Genomic DNA, 17,061 nt, shown 5'->3' with positions numbered 1-17,061 from the left:
AATAGAAAGTTCAAAAGAACAGCATTTATTTGTAATAGAAATCTTAATATAAAATATCTAAACTGCCAATTTTGATCAATTTAATGCATCCGTCCTCATTGAATAAAAGTTAAATTAATTAAAAATTAAAATTAAAAATGAATCCAAAACTAATCCATAGTCAAACATTTCCTTTAGATATACAGGTCTGGATTAACTTTCCTACTGTCAGAACATAATTAGCTCTCCCATCGGCACTGATTTATTGCGTTATTGTATTTCATGGTGCAGTAAACAGGACAGAAATGCCGTACAGCATGTCTGCACAGGCTGGGCTCCAGCCACACGGTTTCAGTCGGCACGTAGTCTGTGGTCAGTCAAGTCAGGCTCTGTACACTTTGGTTAAAAAAAAAAATCAATCAACACACAGGAATAAGTCTGTATAAGGACTTGCACAGCCAGAATAAACATAAACAGTCATGTATCACTGCCCTGGATCAAAACCTCTATTTGTAAGCACATGACTCTAATTTAACAACAGGGCATAAAACCAAGACAGCAATGTTGGTTTGTGAGAAAAGGAGCATCGAAGAACAGATCCGATAATTTGGTCAACCATAATAATTCCATTTCACAGAAATATTATGCAAACTTCAAATATAAAACTAATCAGTAAACACTCAAATGAAGGCTAAAGTCCTAAAACAGAACAATCAATGGTAATCTGCCAAAGCTAACATGTGGTTTTATACATCTATAACAAACTTTACGAGCTGTCAACATTTTGCAGGTTTTTATTTTACACATAAAACTGATTTATTTATTTTTTTTGCAAGCAGCACCATATAGCAACAAAAGACGTCAACTAAAACAATAAAAAAAGCTTTTTGCTCTGAGTGATGAAAACTCAATTCAGATGATGATCCTTGTACAGTACATACAATCTTATCAAGATGGAAATCAGTTAAAGGGTTAGTTCACCCAAAAATGAAAATTCTGTCATTAATTACTCACCCTCATGTCGTTTCAAACCCGTAAGACCTTCGTTCATCTTCGGAACACAAATTAAGATATTTTTGATGGAATCTGAGAGCTGTCTGACCCTGCATAGACAGCAACGCAACTGAAACGTTCCCAAGTCCAGAACCGTAGCAAGGAGATCTGTAAAATAATCTTTTGAATGAAAACAACATATCCACGTGACGCAGCTGACACAGAATTGCATACGCTGTTTACGTCCAGCAGATATTCTCCAAAATGACACCAGGGAGATGCGTAGGAGACGAATTGTTGAATAAAATCATTTTTTTCTTTTTTCTTTTGCGCACAAAAAGTATTCTCGTAGCTTCGTATAATTGCAGATGAACCACTGATGTCACATGGATTATTTTACAGATCTCCTTGCTACGTTTCTGGACTTGGGAACATTTCAGTTGCGTTGCTGTCTATGCAGGGTCAGACAGTTCTCAGATTCCATCAAAAATATCTTAATTTGTGTTCCGAAGATGAACAAAGGTCTTATGGGTTTGAAACGACATGAGGGCGAGTAATTAATGACAGAATTTTCATTTTTGGGTGAACTAACCTTTAACACGTTTTATGTCAGAACAAACAACTAAATGTCATAGACAAGCTGAAGCAAGACGGAGCATCCAATTTCAAGCCCCCAGGCGACCACATCAGATTACACAATAATACAGTCTCAGCCAGTGGTCACAGCGGGACAAACTCGTACAGAATGATTATCACTGAAACCTACCATAACCCCTTCTAAAAATACACAGAAAGAGCACATCCATCACATTTATGATGACACTGGAGACTTATTTTAGGGCTGCACGATAAATCGCATGCATTTATCATGCGCATCTCATCAGTAAAGCCGGTTCTGTGATTAGTAGTAAATCTCCAGCACGTGCTTTCAGATTTACTACACAGAGCCGTAGTTAACTGACAAGCTACGCAAACAGCTTTCATTATCGCATGCGATACATCGCTGATAATGAACACGATATTGCGTAGCTGCGTACCCTTTTTAACAGGATTTTTTAGGATTTGCATATTCTGTTTTCTGACTTCTATTTTAAGTCCTCAAATTCATCTGAGATATACCTATTTTTAGGGATGCACCGATATCGATACTGGTATCGGTATCGGGCCCGATACTGGTCTCCTGTACTCGTACTCGTTAAAATGCCCCGATACCAAACGCCGATACCACACAGCATGTGATAAGCGCCATATTCAAACAAAGAAACACCGACAACAGAACAACAGACAGCAGAAAGGAGTTAAGGATGTCTACTACGAAGTATATGTATGCAATGAATATAATGTTAAACATTCAGTATTAACGCCTGTATAGCTGATGTGCGCGAGCTGAAAAACAAAGCACGCTGAGTGGATTGAGTGCGCGGCGTCACAGATGCGCGAGCTTGTCGAGTGAATATATCTTTCTCACAGACATCACTGGAAAGTTTGTAGTTCGGTCAGATATGTCAAAAACAAGTAAGTAAAACAATGCACAAGTTAAACACTATAGTTCATTTATGTAAGTGAGGATAGCAAAATAAAGTAAACTGTGACAAATTATACCCCAAAATTCTTCATACAGTGGACTACCAATAAAACGGATACAAATTTGGGTCCAAAAATTATTCAGACCGAGTCTGGGGATTGAAAGTTGAAGTTCAGGTTTGCATGAAGCTGGATGACAGCATGCCCAGGAGACTATATGCTGTCATTAAGACTAAGGGCTGCCCGACTAAGTATTGATAGTTGTGTAAATACTACACACCCTTTTGGTTTCTGTACCCAATATTTAAAAAATGTACAAATGCAATAAAAATATCGGTATCGGTACTCTACTCTGTATCGGCAAGTATCAAAAATAAAAGTATCGGTATCAGGTGAGTACTGGAAAAAGTGGTATCGGTGCATCCCTACCTATTTTTGACAATGAATACTTAAAGGTGCAGTAGGAGATCTTGTAAAATGCTAACTTTAGCCTTATAGCACTAAAAGCGAACGTCCAACCCTCCCTGCAATCGCCGTCCAAAGCCACGCCCCCTGAACACATGAACGCACACACAGACGAGACGACCAGAGACAACATTACTACAATACATCATGTGTTATCAACCAGTGAGAAAACTTTATAGTACAGTTAGTAAAAGTACTATAATACCAGGAAGGAAGGTCAGGTTGTTGATGTTTGCCTGCCATTCTCGCTCTGTTTGCACAGCGTACGTGAATGCGCTGATGACGTATCCTGTCTGCGCGAACAGGGTGCGCAGAGGTATGCAAATACATATGTTGACAGGCAGGTAGGAAAGCCAATCAAAACGCTCGGTCCGAGCGTACATTATAATGTACATTATAATAATTTGTACATTATAATGTTGTGATTGCTAAATTTACTAGTAGCATTTAAAAAGACTGATTTCAGTTTTATTAGGTTTTTATTTTATTTTTTTATTTTTTAAAAACAATACTGAATGTAATAAATAAATATTAATAAATATTTTACATAATATTAAACAAAATTCTATGTACGCTACAATTCAAATTTTGTGGTCGGTACGATTACTCCAGTCTTCAGTGTCTCATGATTCTTCAGAAATCATTTTAATATGCTGATTTGGTTCTTAAGAAACATTTGCTATTATCAATACTGAAAAAGGTTTAGCTGCTTAATATCTTTGTGTAAGCAACAACATTTATTTGAAATAGAAATCTTTTGTAACATTACAGATGTTTTTACTTTAATTTTGGACTAATTTAATGCATCCATGCTGAATAAAAGTATTTGTTTTTTTGCAAAACTGACCCCAATATTTTGAATGACCATGTAACGCAGTGAAAGTGACATCTTAAGGCCGGGACACACCAAGCCGACGGTCGGGCTAGTTTGTTTGGTGTGTTCCACTCGTCGGGCTCACGTTGGCGGCAGTTTGCCCGATTCAACATGTTGCTCGGATTCGATGTTCAGTTTAGCGAACGAGTCAGTGCCCGAGAATTAAAGCGAAAGTGATGAAAACAAGCACGTAAATGAAGGTGGTACAGACAGAAGGCTGTTTAAATGTTACGTGATCTTTCCCAATCATTCTTATATGCGAATGTTTTCATAACAACATGAGCCGCTTAAAATGATTGAAGTTATCAACGTTACTGATATTCAAAATGGTAAGCAAGCACTGCTTTGTTTATGTTTCGTATATCTGCGTTTATCTCGTATATCTTTGTTTCGGTTTCTCCTTTTGAATGATGAACATATACTATTGATAACTGCTGATATAGACAGTTAATTCCTCTCACGCATGCGCAGAACGCACGTGTTAGTTTGCAGTTGGCTGTAGTCTGTGCGGTGTGTTCACGTGCAGCTTTCTGGTACGACGCTGCACGCGAGGTGACAACACCGTTGGCTTTTGTCGCCGCTAGTTCTTTGAAGTCGGCTTGGTGTGTCCCGGCCTTAACATTGCAATCTTTAAAACAAAACATCGTCCCTAACTTCAACTGTTGCTTTAATTTTTAATGTAGAGCTGTACTACACAACAGCATCTATTCTTGTGTGTTTACAAGGTTCTTACTGGGGCCAAAGCAGCTTATATCTGCTCTGAAAGTTGTAATCTGTTGGAGTTCACCAGGTCATTCCTGGTGTTTCATGCAACTTTCCAAAAATAATGTTTTTACTTTTTTAACTTAAATTAAATATTTTAGTTTTAAGCTTGCAGACTCAGAGTTCAATGTGACAGGAAATACTTACAAACATGTAGTGCCACCAAATAGTTTGATTAAAAAAACTGATTTAAGGCCGGGACACACCAAGCCGACGGTCGGGCTAGTTTGTTTGGTGTGTTCCACTCGTCGGGCTCACGTTGGCGGCAGTTTGCCCGATTCAACATGTTGCTCGGATTCGATGTTCAGTTTAGCGAACGAGTCAGTGCCCGAGAATTAAAGCGAAAGTGATGAAAACAAGCACGTAAATGAAGGTGGTACAGACAGAAGGCTGTTTAAATGTTACGTGATCTTTCCCAATCATTCTTATATGCGAATGTTTTCATAACAACATGAGCCGCTTAAAATGATTGAAGTTATCAACGTTACTGATATTCAAAATGGTAAGCAAGCACTGCTTTGTTTATGTTTCGTATATCTGCGTTTATCTCGTATATCTTTGTTTCGGTTTCTCCTTTTGAATGACGAATATATACTATTGATAGCTGCTGATATAGACAGTTAATTCCTCTCACGCATGCGCAGAACGCACATGTTAGTTTGCCGTCGGCTGTAGTCTGTGCTACAATGTGTAGTTGGTGTGTCCTGGCCTTTAATGACTTTAAAAGCAGTGCACGCTCTCTTGTGCTAAAGCTGCTGTAAATAAAATCAGGAACACTGTGTCCTTCAGCTACGTCACAACAGTCACGCCCAACCCTTGTGCTGTTTGTATGGTTAGGGATTTACTGTGTGTTATTATGTATTCTGGTAAAATGTCAACACCCCATATCAGTGTAGGTGGAACTGGAAGTGCAGTACAGCCCATCCCAGCCCATTCAAATGAACCCCTCTGAACCTCACGGTATAAAGGAGGAATGTTCATGTCAAATGTTATACTGATTGATATGAAGCTGGCGGTACATCAGCTTATGAAGCTGTATGACTTGTTATAGAGATTGATGCATGGCGTAAATGTCACCTTATGACTTCATGGAGTACTTTAAAAATCTCAACTTTTCCTTTAAAAGTAAAAAATTACTCATCCTTGCAAAGCAACAATATTAATGTGTCCATACCATGTGTCCATATGCCAAACAGTCTTTGCTTCTCATTTAGGCTGTTTCAGGAACACGGTGTTCTCTCTGCAAACTTGTGGTGGATATGTAGTGAATTTGCAGCACGTTTACTTTTTCGTCAATCGTCAACCCTGTGGTTTTAGTCAAGCGCATCAGACGAATGCTATGGGAAGTTTGTTTTCTATAGGACTGATTTTTTGACTCTTGCATGCTTATGCAGCTCTGGGACTCTTTCCAACTGCTCTGCTGAGACACATGCAGTACCTCTGACTGGCTGAGCGAGCGAGGGTGTTTGTTTGCACGGTGACAGGAGGGGGAGACAATGGGGGCTCTGCCAATAGTAAGGTTGAACACAGGCAATAGTCTCTGCTATATCAAGACAGCAGAGAACAAAATGTTCTCTGGTCTATTTACTTCATTCTGAAAGTGTGTACTTCATTTCCTTCAGATATGTGGGTTGATACAAAATACTTTTAGGAAGTTGGCATGTCTTGTGGTCTGATGTGTATTACTCATAATTTAAACAGCATTTTGATAATTATTTTAGAACTAGTATACATAGCTTTCATGCGATTAATTGGTCTCACTTTATTTTAAGCGTCTTTAACCACTACGTACTAACATTTAAATGAAACAAACATATTCAGAATATATTAGGTTTTTCTTCCTTTAAAAAAAATACCCGAATGTTTTTGTAATTAATTGCTGAACACATTAAGTACATTGTACCAAACAATTAATGTATTTTTGATGTATGTACATAGTATAAATATTTGTACTTTCAAAAATATGGCCATTAAAATGATTAAAAAAAAACAAAAAAAAACTTTAAAAGAAATGATGAGCAATTACAAGACCTAAGACACACAATTTTCTTTAAATATTCACATCGACATAAAATATGTTAATAAAATTGTTTAAAGAAGACATAATGCTCTCAAAACAAAAGAAAGTTAGTTTATTATCAAATACATTAGGCTGCAATGTCAAAAACTTAAGGAACAATATGTTTTGTGTAAAAGAGGAACAACAGAAGTTGTTGTTTTGGCAAAACACAAACCTTCCATTTTAAGCCCATCTGATGAAATATGCTTTTCAAGCATTATTTCACTAATATCATATACAGGGTGAATTCAAACAATTTTGCCATTTTGATAGTGGCACAATTTTTCTGAATTCACCCTTTGTGTGTCCTTACTTCTGTAAAAGTGCTCTTTATCATATCTTATTTATCAGCCTACTGAATGTGAAAGTGTTAACCAGATTTCTTAATGAAACAATCATTATAAGCAAACAGTTAATGACATGGATTACGCAAGATTATAGTCATTTAGAACAAAGGTGCCATTACAGGACTTTATCATTACTCTGACTGTGTAAACAGGACACAAGAACACGGTCTTCACTTCAAGCTGTTTTATTGACCATGTGGTCCTAAAGACCACTCTGACCTGTTTTTGTTGTTTGAAGACGTTACTGGTACAAAATCATCACTCTTAAAGACTTCATAGCCTATGTTTATTATTTTAAATGCTGTATTTGGTAGCTGTGTACAATAAAACCGATAGCCTATTGTCTTTACAAATAACGTTATATGTAAAAGAAAAAAACAAACAATCACTCCGGCCAAAACAACCGCAAAACCCTCTCAAGAGCTCATTTCAAGATATGAAAAAGAAAACCCGGACCTATTACTATGAGCTAAACCCAAGGCTAATATAGATCAATCACCGACTGCACGCTCATGAGGCCATAACGTACATACATCGACTGGAGGATCTGGTTTCCCCTTTTTATCGCTTATTATTAAACCCACACGACATAACTCATATATAAATGCTCTAGGAAAACAAACGCCTTACCGTTTCATCGCTGAGTTCACCGACACTCCAATTAAATCACTGCAATCCGAGTTTTGAGTTTTGTATTTGTAACGCTTGAATACACCGCAGACGCAACTGTCGTCTGCAGCTTGTTTATCTCTGTTCTAAAGGGGCTCGACTGTAATCTCTGTATTAGGGCTGTGTGTCAAAATAAAAGTCACGGCGGGCAAAGTCATTCATTCTAAACAAATATATACATCGACTCTACGAAATAATAAAACAATAAGACAAATAATAAAATAATACGATGTTCTATCTTCTTTAATTCAGAGTATCTATCTATCTATCTATCTATCTATCTATCCCCCCACACACGTTTTATATATATATATATATATATATATATGCTCTCTCTCGCTGTAGCTCTATAATCAAATGTAAATAAATAAATAACGTATAGTGCTTATAGATATCAACGTAATATAAACTTATAGTGCTTAAAACATTAAAGAGATCTGGGAACTCTAAGCTCAATAAGGAAAAGAAAAGAAATGAAAAGAAAAGAAAAGAAAAGAAAAGAAAACAAAACAAAACAAAACAAAACAAAACAAAACAAAACAAAACAAAACAAAACAAAACAAAACAAAAGACAACAAAACTACATTTCCCTTTATTTCCTCTCGAATATTACAGAAACAATATCCGGGTCAGAGGAGGCGAATTTCCGCGCCTTTTCGTAGTCGAGATGGATGAGAGGGTTAAGCAACCTGCAATATTTCAGCTGTATTATCACATTATGGACTAAATTCAACTTTAATACACATGCTTCAAATGCAGACGATTTGGTGAGACAGGATAACATCGAAGTATGTTGCTCCCGTCTGACGTCGCCAGACTTGTGCTGGGTAAGTTAAGTTCACTCTTGTGTCTCTCTCTAGGAGAAGCTAGCGAGCTAATACTTTGTTCCTAATTACAGCATATGTAATTTGTCTCCAAAACTGCTGGGTAGTGGTAAATATTTAGACCATTACGAAATTGAGACACATGTGTCAGAAAATTGTGTCGTTCTGAGCTCAGTCAGAGTGCGAGGCTGTGATGTGTCAAAATGCTGAGATGAACGATAACAGTAATGGCTGTTTTATCTTCTATTCTCAAATTAAAAAAATTAAATATGAAATTGTGTCATTTACTTTCAACTTTTAGGCTACCTGCAGCAAGAAGGGCTCACTGCCACAAGCCGAGCCTTCATCTATGAGAGTCCAAACCTGAAGGAATATGCCGAGCACAGCTCAGAGGACGGGGTCATCCCTGCCTGTGTGTTTGTATGTGTCAAGTTCATGATTGATAACACGGTGGTAAACATCAATAAATTACTGGCGTGTGTTAAGAAGACATGTTTAATAGATAACGATATTGTTATTGCTGATTATTCTTCTTTTCCAGTCTCTTTTTGGAAAAAACCTGATTACGATTTTAAATGAATATGTTGCTGTTAAAGCAAAAGGTGAGTTACCCTTAAAAGTAAATTAAATGTTTTGAGATACACAGTGAACCTGTTTCCATTTTAACATGTTGGTCATTTCTTCTGCAGAAACAAGTCAAGAAAATCAAATCCCAGCTGTGATGACATCATTATGGAAAAAGCTTGACTTCACACTCAACCAAATCAAGTGAATGAATATTTGTTTACATTGTTACATTGAATGTTTTAATTATTTTATGCACCGTATTTATTAAAATCTTTCTGTATTGTCCACAGGTCTCTGCAGAATTCTCCTGCAGTGCAGCTGAATCAACGACGTGAGTTTTACTCATTGTTTGAGAGAAATTGTGTTCTTGATGACTTGGAATTATTGAAATTAGGCAAATATAATGGATATATAACACAAATATAATATATAGATATGGCATGGAATGTAAAAATACGTGCACAATTAACACAAACTACCGTTTAAAGATTTAGGGTAAGATTTTTATTTATTTATTTTTTTACATTTTTTATGTTAATATTGTTTATTTGATCAATATTTTCAATATACATTAAAAAAAATATATTATTTGATGAATAGAAAGTTCAAAAGTACAGAATTTATTTGAAATAGAAATGTTTGTGTATCATTATAACTGACTTTACTGTCACATTTGATCAATTTAATGCATCCTTGCTGAATAAAAGTATTAATTTCTTTTAAAAAATCTTACAGACCCCAAAACGTTTGAACAGTATCGTAATTTATTACTTTTTTTCTGTCACTAAGTGCGCACTATGAATAGCATTCAAAATATGAGGCGTCAACAAAGACCCTTGTTGGCATCACAGTCTCCCATCATTGGGCACCCACCTGTGACTCCAGCAGTTCAGTGTGTCCCCAGCGCTGTGTCCACCCCTCAAGGCATGCTGGGACATTCCACCCCAGTGTCTTACACTTCCCAGTATACCAGACCTTTCACTCTCTACCTTAGTCAGCCAGGTGAGTCCTGAAAAACATGTTTGAATCACACTTTTGTATGATTTGTAAGTACCCTCTTTCCATTTTGTTATCTTACATCTTCATAGGGGAGTCACCTTTGCAGATACTGGTTCCTGATAATAGACTGAATCCAGGACCTTTGTCTCCGGCCCGCAGGAAATGGTAAGATGAGAGTGATGTCGACACCAGAAGTATGTTGCAGTTTCACTTTTTCTATCTTTTCCAGATCAATCTGTAACCAGATCAATCTGTGTTTTGTGCTGCAGTGACTCGCCAAGGCGGAGAGGAGGTGGTCAGTTGGGTGCCAGTGGGACCAGCAGAGCCACCGTAGTGTCCAGCACTCCCATTGTGGAATCTCAAAGTGAAGAAACTGTGACGGAGAACTTATCTGTGAGTCAGGCTGATTCATTAAGGGTTTTTAAAAATGTTTTCAAGGAGTTTCTATTTACTTCTGCTTAATTGAAGATCATATGTTTCTTTTTTAACAGCAAATAGTTATAGAAAATGCCAGAGAAAAAATTCTCAATGATAGATCCTTACAAGAAAAACTTGCTGAAAACATCAACAAAATCTTGGCAAGGTAAATGCTAAATAATGGGCAAGAAACAACTTAAACACACACACACACACACACACACACAAAAACATTGAAATCTTACTACACATAAAACTAAACATAAAACAACAAAACATTGTGATCTTACTAAACACATGTTGTAATATCACTTTAACAGTGATAATAGTCCTCAGACATCAAAAGCTGCCTGCAGTACTGTGGAACAAGAGCAGTCGATTGATGAAATCCTGGGCCTCCAGGTGTGTGAATGCACATCTTTTATTGTTTGTTTTGTATATGTTGACAGCCAAATCAAGCCTTAACTTGTAAAATTGTTTTAGGGGGAAATTCATATGACCGATGATGCCATCCAAGACATATTGGCCCAGACAGAGTCAGACCCAGCATTCCAGGCACTCTTTGACCTCTTCGACTATGGTAGGTTTGAGCAAATCAAATTCTGTTATAAAAGCCAAACTGATTTTTTAATTTGTATGGTCTCACTGATCACCTTTCATATTGTTTGAAGGGAAAAGTAAAATGGCTGAAGGCAGTGAACAGGCTGATGAGAGCTTCAGTACTAGTACCAGCGCACAAGAGAGTGATGAGACCGGGCATGTAGACAGCGCTTCTGAAACCGGTAAGATGGGTCGGCTTTACTTTGTGGACATTTAATTATATGAACAATTAAGGGTGTGCGATATTGACAAAAAATAATATCTCTATGTCTGGGGTTTTATCGATAACGATAATTAGACGATATTTTGCTGAGTGTGTTATTGTGCTCATACCTTAAGGACTGCCGTAGACAGCTGACTCCTAAAGGTTTTGATGTTCTTCATATTCTGTGTGGTCAGTTCACACTGATATAAATGAATCTTTTCCAATAAGTTTAAATGTATTTTTACATGGGCATTTTTACCTTTATAAAGCCAATTTTCGAAAAGTGTCCATTATCTTTTGAGTCAAATTCTTACATTTAAGGGCTTTTCACTCTGAATGAGAAAATTCGGCGCAAAGGTTCGGTGCGATGACACTTTTGAATCGAAACAATAGATCCCTATGGAGCTATTCACACCAGGTGCGATCATTCACAGCACAAAAAAGCGAAGTTTTTCTTCATCCTGTGTGTCGATTTTTTTCCCCCATCGCTCCTTGATGAAACGGGCCGTCCAATCAGATTTGAGCTTAGATCACGTGCGTGGAGCAGCTGCTGTTGCACAAAAAGGCAACGAGTGGTGCCGCTGTTTCGAAAACCAGCTACTTCTGCTTGTATTTTAAGATGTTTTCTTGTAAGCATTATAGATAGTTTGTGTTTCTGGCATAGAACCAAACTTTAGCCTATTTATCTTAATTTAATGCTGTATATTGAGCAGCGGACGATGTTAAATCCATATAGGCTACGAGATACATATCTGAGGAAAAATGCATTGCTGGTCGGCACCAACTAGCGTGCAGGCGTGAATTAGCAGAAGGCGATCAATCGTTTCGCGCTTGGTGTGAAAGCAATGTTCGTCTGCGATTCGCCTCGCTTTTTCGCATCGTGCTCAGTGTGAAATGGCTTTTAATCAGTGAATTAGAATAATAAAACATTTGGGTGGTTACCAAGCAAATAAAAAACAGTATGAACAAAATTCATCTTTGCAGTGCAGAGGTGAATCTTTGCAATCTGAAGTGGCATTTAGATGTATTTACACACTGTTTAATGCAGGACATGAATGCATTTAACCTGCAATTTACAAATGCATAAATATTGTTTTGATATATTAACAATAAAACGTTGAATAGATACTTTAAATGTGAAATTAGACCGCCAGTAGGTGGCAGCAAGTCACTGTAAATAAGTGAGTCATTGCGATTGAACCGAATCATTTAAACGGTTGATTCATTCAGGAACGAAACACCTTCATGTTGCTCAGAGACACAAAACAGTGCTGTGGTTGTGTTTGGAATTAGTTTTGTTGTCGAAATAGTACAAAAACAGGAAATATAGTGTCTAAAACATAAGTCTCTTAATTAACTTCTTGTTTATTGAACTGTTGTACAAAATTAATGTCGCATTTGTAATCATGGTAATTTTTGGAGAAAAAATGGCACTCTTCATGTGAAATTGATTAACTATTTGAAGTGGTATAAATATATACATTTTCTCCCCCATGTCTTGAATTTGTGATCATTCTAAACATTTTAATAGACTGAAGCATGCAGTGAAAGAACGCACTCTAAATTCGCACACGCACTAGTCTAGACTTCTTCACGTAATGTATGCGTGTGCTCTGTAGGTGTGTTTTGTTTGGTTTTTGCAAAATACACGATAATGTCAAATCGCACATTGTTATAACAACAATTATGATATTATCACAGACGATATATCACACACCCCTATGAACAATGGTTCAAAAGTTTGGGGTCGGTGAATTTTTTTTATTTTAAATATATTTGTTTATATTCAAAATTTTCAACAGCCATTACTTCAGTCTTTGGTGTCACAAGATCCCTCACAAATGATTCTATTATGCTTATTTGATGCTTGGGAAACATTTGTCATCAATGTTAAAAACATTGTTTATAATAGTTGTTTTTGGGAGACTGTGATACTGATACAATTGTTTCAAAATTCTTTGATGAAATAGAAAGTCCAAAATAACAGTGTTTATTTGAAATAGAAAACATTTGTAACATTATAAATGTCTTCACTGATGTTCCTGATCAATTTATTTCATCCTTGTTGAATACAAGTATTACTTTCTTTAAAAACAAAAAAATTTCACTGACCCCTAACTTTTCAGTGCAGAGGCAATATACTGTTGTATGATTTTATTTATGATTTTAAGGCACTGGACAGGAGGATTCCACATCAGGAGGAGAAAGTAGGGCACAAAACCTAAGCACCCAGTCTGAGTCAAAAAGCAAAAAGAAATCATCCAGCCTTCGTAATGCATCTGCTTCCACAGCTTCGCAGCCACGTATCGTAACCAAACAAACTGGACGAGGATCCACAAACTCCAAAAGAGGACTAGCCAGGACTAGAGTTTTATCTGGTAATAAACAATCCAAAGGTGGCACTTCAACTTCAAGGTTGAATGATAAAGCAGATTCGCGACCACCTGACCAAACCATATCAAGCTCTTCTTTGACAGAGGAAGGAGTTGGCATGGAGATAGATGAACCAGAAAATGAAGCCTCTGAGAGTGTAAATATCCAGCTAGTTACTCTGGAGAGCTCAAACATCAACGAAACATCAAATGACAATAAAAGCAGTCAAGTTCCTGTTTCAAGTAAGACATCGCAAACCACATCCACTACTGAAACCTCAAATAACGCATCTGTGAATGAGCCTGGGAGAGTAGCAGGAATGACCATCGGACAGAATGAGGATATGGGAACCTCTTTATCCGTTCAAAGTGACGCTGTGCCCTCACTTTGCTTGCCTCAACCTGACACAGACATATCCGCCAAAACGGCTTCTCCACCTTCTACAAACAAGATGCCTTTAACTCCTTCCAGCACTCAAACTCAGTCCAGTACTGTCAAAAGCAATCTCCCTACATCAGGTGCTTCATCTATCGCAACTACGCCATGCATTTCTGACGCCAGTGAGGCTGATCCCAATAAGATTGTTTCTCTAAAAATCATCATCAGTGACGAGCAGGACGAGGTCTCAACTGATGCAGCACTGAACCAGGCAGTTTCCAGCATCACCAGTGACCACATCCCCACCATCTTCCTGTCCTCTCCTGCCAAATCACCTGCCAAGACTTTGACCGCAACCTCTGCGGTCATAACACAAGAGGAAACGGCTCAGGCTGTGAGCTGCTTACAGGGGGCAGAGGGGGTTGGATCATTCGGAACACCTACGAGGAGCGTGCAGAGTAGCGGACAGCCTGCGTTGGGATGTCCTGCAAGTCAGGAAACCGGTTTCATTCAGCTGTTGCAAGCTAACCCCACCTTTAGGCCTTCAAGCAGTTATTTTGTCGTAACTGATCCGGCTGCTGCCGAGCAGCGGTCAAATGTTGTGCTGCTTCCAAGTAATGTGCCTCAAGGGACCGTGTCTTTAATGCCGCATGTGGTAACGACTCCACCTCGCCAGAGGACTGTGGTGTCCATGGGAGCAAATGTCTCTCAGACCTATTCGCCTGGTGAGTGAAGAGTTAGTTTGATTATATAAGACACTTTATACTTTTATTTAGGTTGTATGTTTCTGTGTTTATGTTGAGGTACTCATTTGCAGACTTTATTTAGTCTTCCTCGGGATTAAAGGTGCATATTGTTTGAAATTCCAATTGAATTTGTTTTAGGCTCCACAATCATTATATCTTCTCCAGTTCAGCCCATGTTACAAAATGTGATGCTTCCAGTATCTGTAATGGGGCAAAATACTGGAAAACTTGCAGTCCTTCCCAATCAGGTTAGTAACTTTGAAGTGTACAGGTTTTGTGACAGAATTATATTTTTAGAATAGTTTTATTCTATTTATAATTACTATTTTTTTTTTTGTACAGATGTTGACTTTGCCATGTTCAGCCACTGTAAGGCAGCCTGCAAAAGTTATTTCTCAACATAAATTGGCACCCAAGGAAAACACTGAAATGGGTAAGACATTTTTCATTTACAGATGCTTTTTTTTTTATTATATTTTTATTATATAAAATATTTATATAAAAGTTGATAAGTTTACATTTATATAATTATAAATAATGTATATACTTAATGTGTTTATACACACGTGGTCAGAATTGTTGGTACCCTTGGTAAATATGATCAAAGAAGGCTGTGAAAATAAATCTGCATTGTTAATCCTTTTGATCTTTAAAAAAAAAATCACAAAAATATAACCTTTCTTTGGAGAATAAGAATTTAAAATAGGGGGAAATATCATTATGAAATAAATGTTTTTTCTCAAATACACGTTGGACACAATTACTGGTACTACTAGAAATTCTTATGAGTAAAATATATCTGAAATATATTCCCATTCATATTCATAATTTTGAGAACACCAGGGTGATTATGAACATGAAATTATCCAGCCATGGCTTCCTGTTTCACAGGAATATAAATAGGAGGGGAAACAAAGCCCAAATTCCAAATTAATCACCCATCACAATGAGAAAAACCAAAGAATATATTTCTGATGTGCAGCAAAAAGATAATTGAGCTTCAAAAATTAGTGAAGTGGCTTTAAGAAAAGAGCTAGAGCAGTGAAAATTCCCATTTCCACCATCAGGGCAATAATTAAGAAGTTCCAATCAACAGAAAATTTTATGAATCTGCCTGGAAGAGGACATGTGTCTATATCGTCCTAATGCACGGTGAGGAGGAGATTTTGAGTGGCTAAAGACTCTCCAAGGACCACAGCTGGAGAGTTTCAGATAAAGGTTGAGTTTCGGGGTCAGAAAACCTTAAAAATGATCAAACAGCACCTACATCACCACATGTTGTTTGGGAGGGCTTCAAGAAAAGAAAATGCTTTCACCAAAAATCCCCAGCATATTCAGTTGTCAGACACGACTGGAACTTCAAACGGGACTGGCTCCTATGGTCAGATGTAACTAAAAAAGTAGCTTTTTAGCAGCAAACCCTCAAGATGGGTTTGGTGAACACAGGGATAAATAATGGGCCATGTTTGGATCTTCCAACCGTACAATAATCCAAACACAAACCTCAAAAACAACACAAAAATGGGTCACTGGGCACAAAACCAAGCTTCTGCTATGGCCATTCTAGTTCCCTGACCTGAACCCATAGAAAATGAGGGGTGTGAACTGAAGAGGAGAAGCACCATCATGGAGCTGGGAATCTGAAGGGTCTGGAGTGATTCTGGATGAAGGAATGGTCTCTGATCTCTTGTCAGGTGTTCTCTAACCTCATGAGGCATTATAGGAGAAAATACTATTTTAGTATATACCTATACTATTTTGGCAAATGGAGGTTTCAAAAAGTATTGAATAAAAGGGTACTGTTAATTGTCTAACGTGTATTAGAGAAAAACATTTATTTCATAATGATATTTCCCCCCATTTTAAATTCTTATTCTCCAATGAAAGGTTAGATTTTTGTGAATTTTTTAAATAAAATATCAAAAGGATTAACAATGTAGATTTATTTTCATAAATAAATAGATCACTTTGATCATATTTACCAAGGGTTCCAACAATTCTGACCACATGTGTCTACGTACAGTGGGTACGGAAAGTATTCAGACCCCCTTAAATTTTTCACTCTTTGTTATATTGCAGCCATTTGCTAAAATCATTTAAGTTCATTTTTTTTCCTCATTAATGTACACACAGCACCCCATATTGACAGAAAAACACAGAATCGTTGACATTTTTGCAGATTTATTAAAAAAGAAAAACTGAAATATCACATGGTCCTAAGTATTCAGACCCTTTGCTCAGTATTTAGTAGAAGCACCCTTTTGATCTAATACAGCCATG

The 17,061-nt window shown here is 37.2% G+C and overlaps 2 protein-coding genes across 5 annotated transcripts in view; one reads left to right on the top strand and one right to left on the bottom strand.

The window, feature by feature from the left end:
* The window catches only part of hif1al (hypoxia inducible factor 1 subunit alpha, like), a 17,330-nt gene extending 9,556 nt beyond the window's left edge, over positions 1 to 7,774 (bottom strand). For 2 of the 3 annotated variants that reach the window (XM_016455613.1, XM_016455615.1), the window contains exon 1: positions 7,634 to 7,774. In XM_016455613.1, the coding sequence (XP_016311099.1) occupies positions 7,634 to 7,641 (8 nt within the window). In that variant the 5' untranslated portion in view covers positions 7,642 to 7,774. Of the gene's footprint in view, positions 1 to 293; positions 376 to 7,633 lie in introns of all 3 variants that reach the window. The other variant, XM_016455614.1, reaches the window with a different exon arrangement.
* A 508-nt stretch (positions 7,775 to 8,282) lies between these two features.
* npat (nuclear protein, ataxia-telangiectasia locus) overlaps positions 8,283 to 17,061 on the top strand; it is a 15,852-nt gene continuing 7,073 nt past the window's right edge. Inside the window, exons 1-16 of one of the 2 annotated variants that reach the window (XM_016455643.1) lie at positions 8,283 to 8,499; positions 8,798 to 8,916; positions 9,038 to 9,098; positions 9,186 to 9,264; positions 9,354 to 9,394; positions 9,853 to 10,065; positions 10,152 to 10,227; positions 10,332 to 10,455; positions 10,554 to 10,645; positions 10,800 to 10,881; positions 10,963 to 11,059; positions 11,151 to 11,261; positions 13,456 to 13,491; positions 13,576 to 14,760; positions 14,920 to 15,029; positions 15,124 to 15,214. In XM_016455643.1, coding sequence (XP_016311129.1) covers positions 8,463 to 8,499; positions 8,798 to 8,916; positions 9,038 to 9,098; positions 9,186 to 9,264; positions 9,354 to 9,394; positions 9,853 to 10,065; positions 10,152 to 10,227; positions 10,332 to 10,455; positions 10,554 to 10,645; positions 10,800 to 10,881; positions 10,963 to 11,059; positions 11,151 to 11,261; positions 13,456 to 13,491; positions 13,576 to 14,760; positions 14,920 to 15,029; positions 15,124 to 15,214 — 2,554 coding nt within the window. In that variant the 5' untranslated portion in view covers positions 8,283 to 8,462. Of the gene's footprint in view, positions 8,500 to 8,797; positions 8,917 to 9,037; positions 9,099 to 9,185; positions 9,265 to 9,353; positions 9,395 to 9,852; positions 10,066 to 10,151; positions 10,228 to 10,331; positions 10,456 to 10,553; positions 10,646 to 10,799; positions 10,882 to 10,962; positions 11,060 to 11,150; positions 11,262 to 13,455; positions 14,761 to 14,919; positions 15,030 to 15,123; positions 15,215 to 17,061 lie in introns of both variants that reach the window. The other variant, XM_016455642.1, reaches the window with a different exon arrangement.

The sequence above is a fragment of the Sinocyclocheilus anshuiensis genome, unplaced genomic scaffold (assembly GCF_001515605.1).
Source record: "Sinocyclocheilus anshuiensis isolate Anshui unplaced genomic scaffold, SAMN03320099.WGS_v1.1 scaffold319, whole genome shotgun sequence".
In the NCBI taxonomy this organism is placed as follows: Eukaryota; Metazoa; Chordata; class Actinopteri; order Cypriniformes; family Cyprinidae; genus Sinocyclocheilus; species Sinocyclocheilus anshuiensis.
This window is presented reverse-complemented; position numbering and strand designations above follow the sequence as displayed.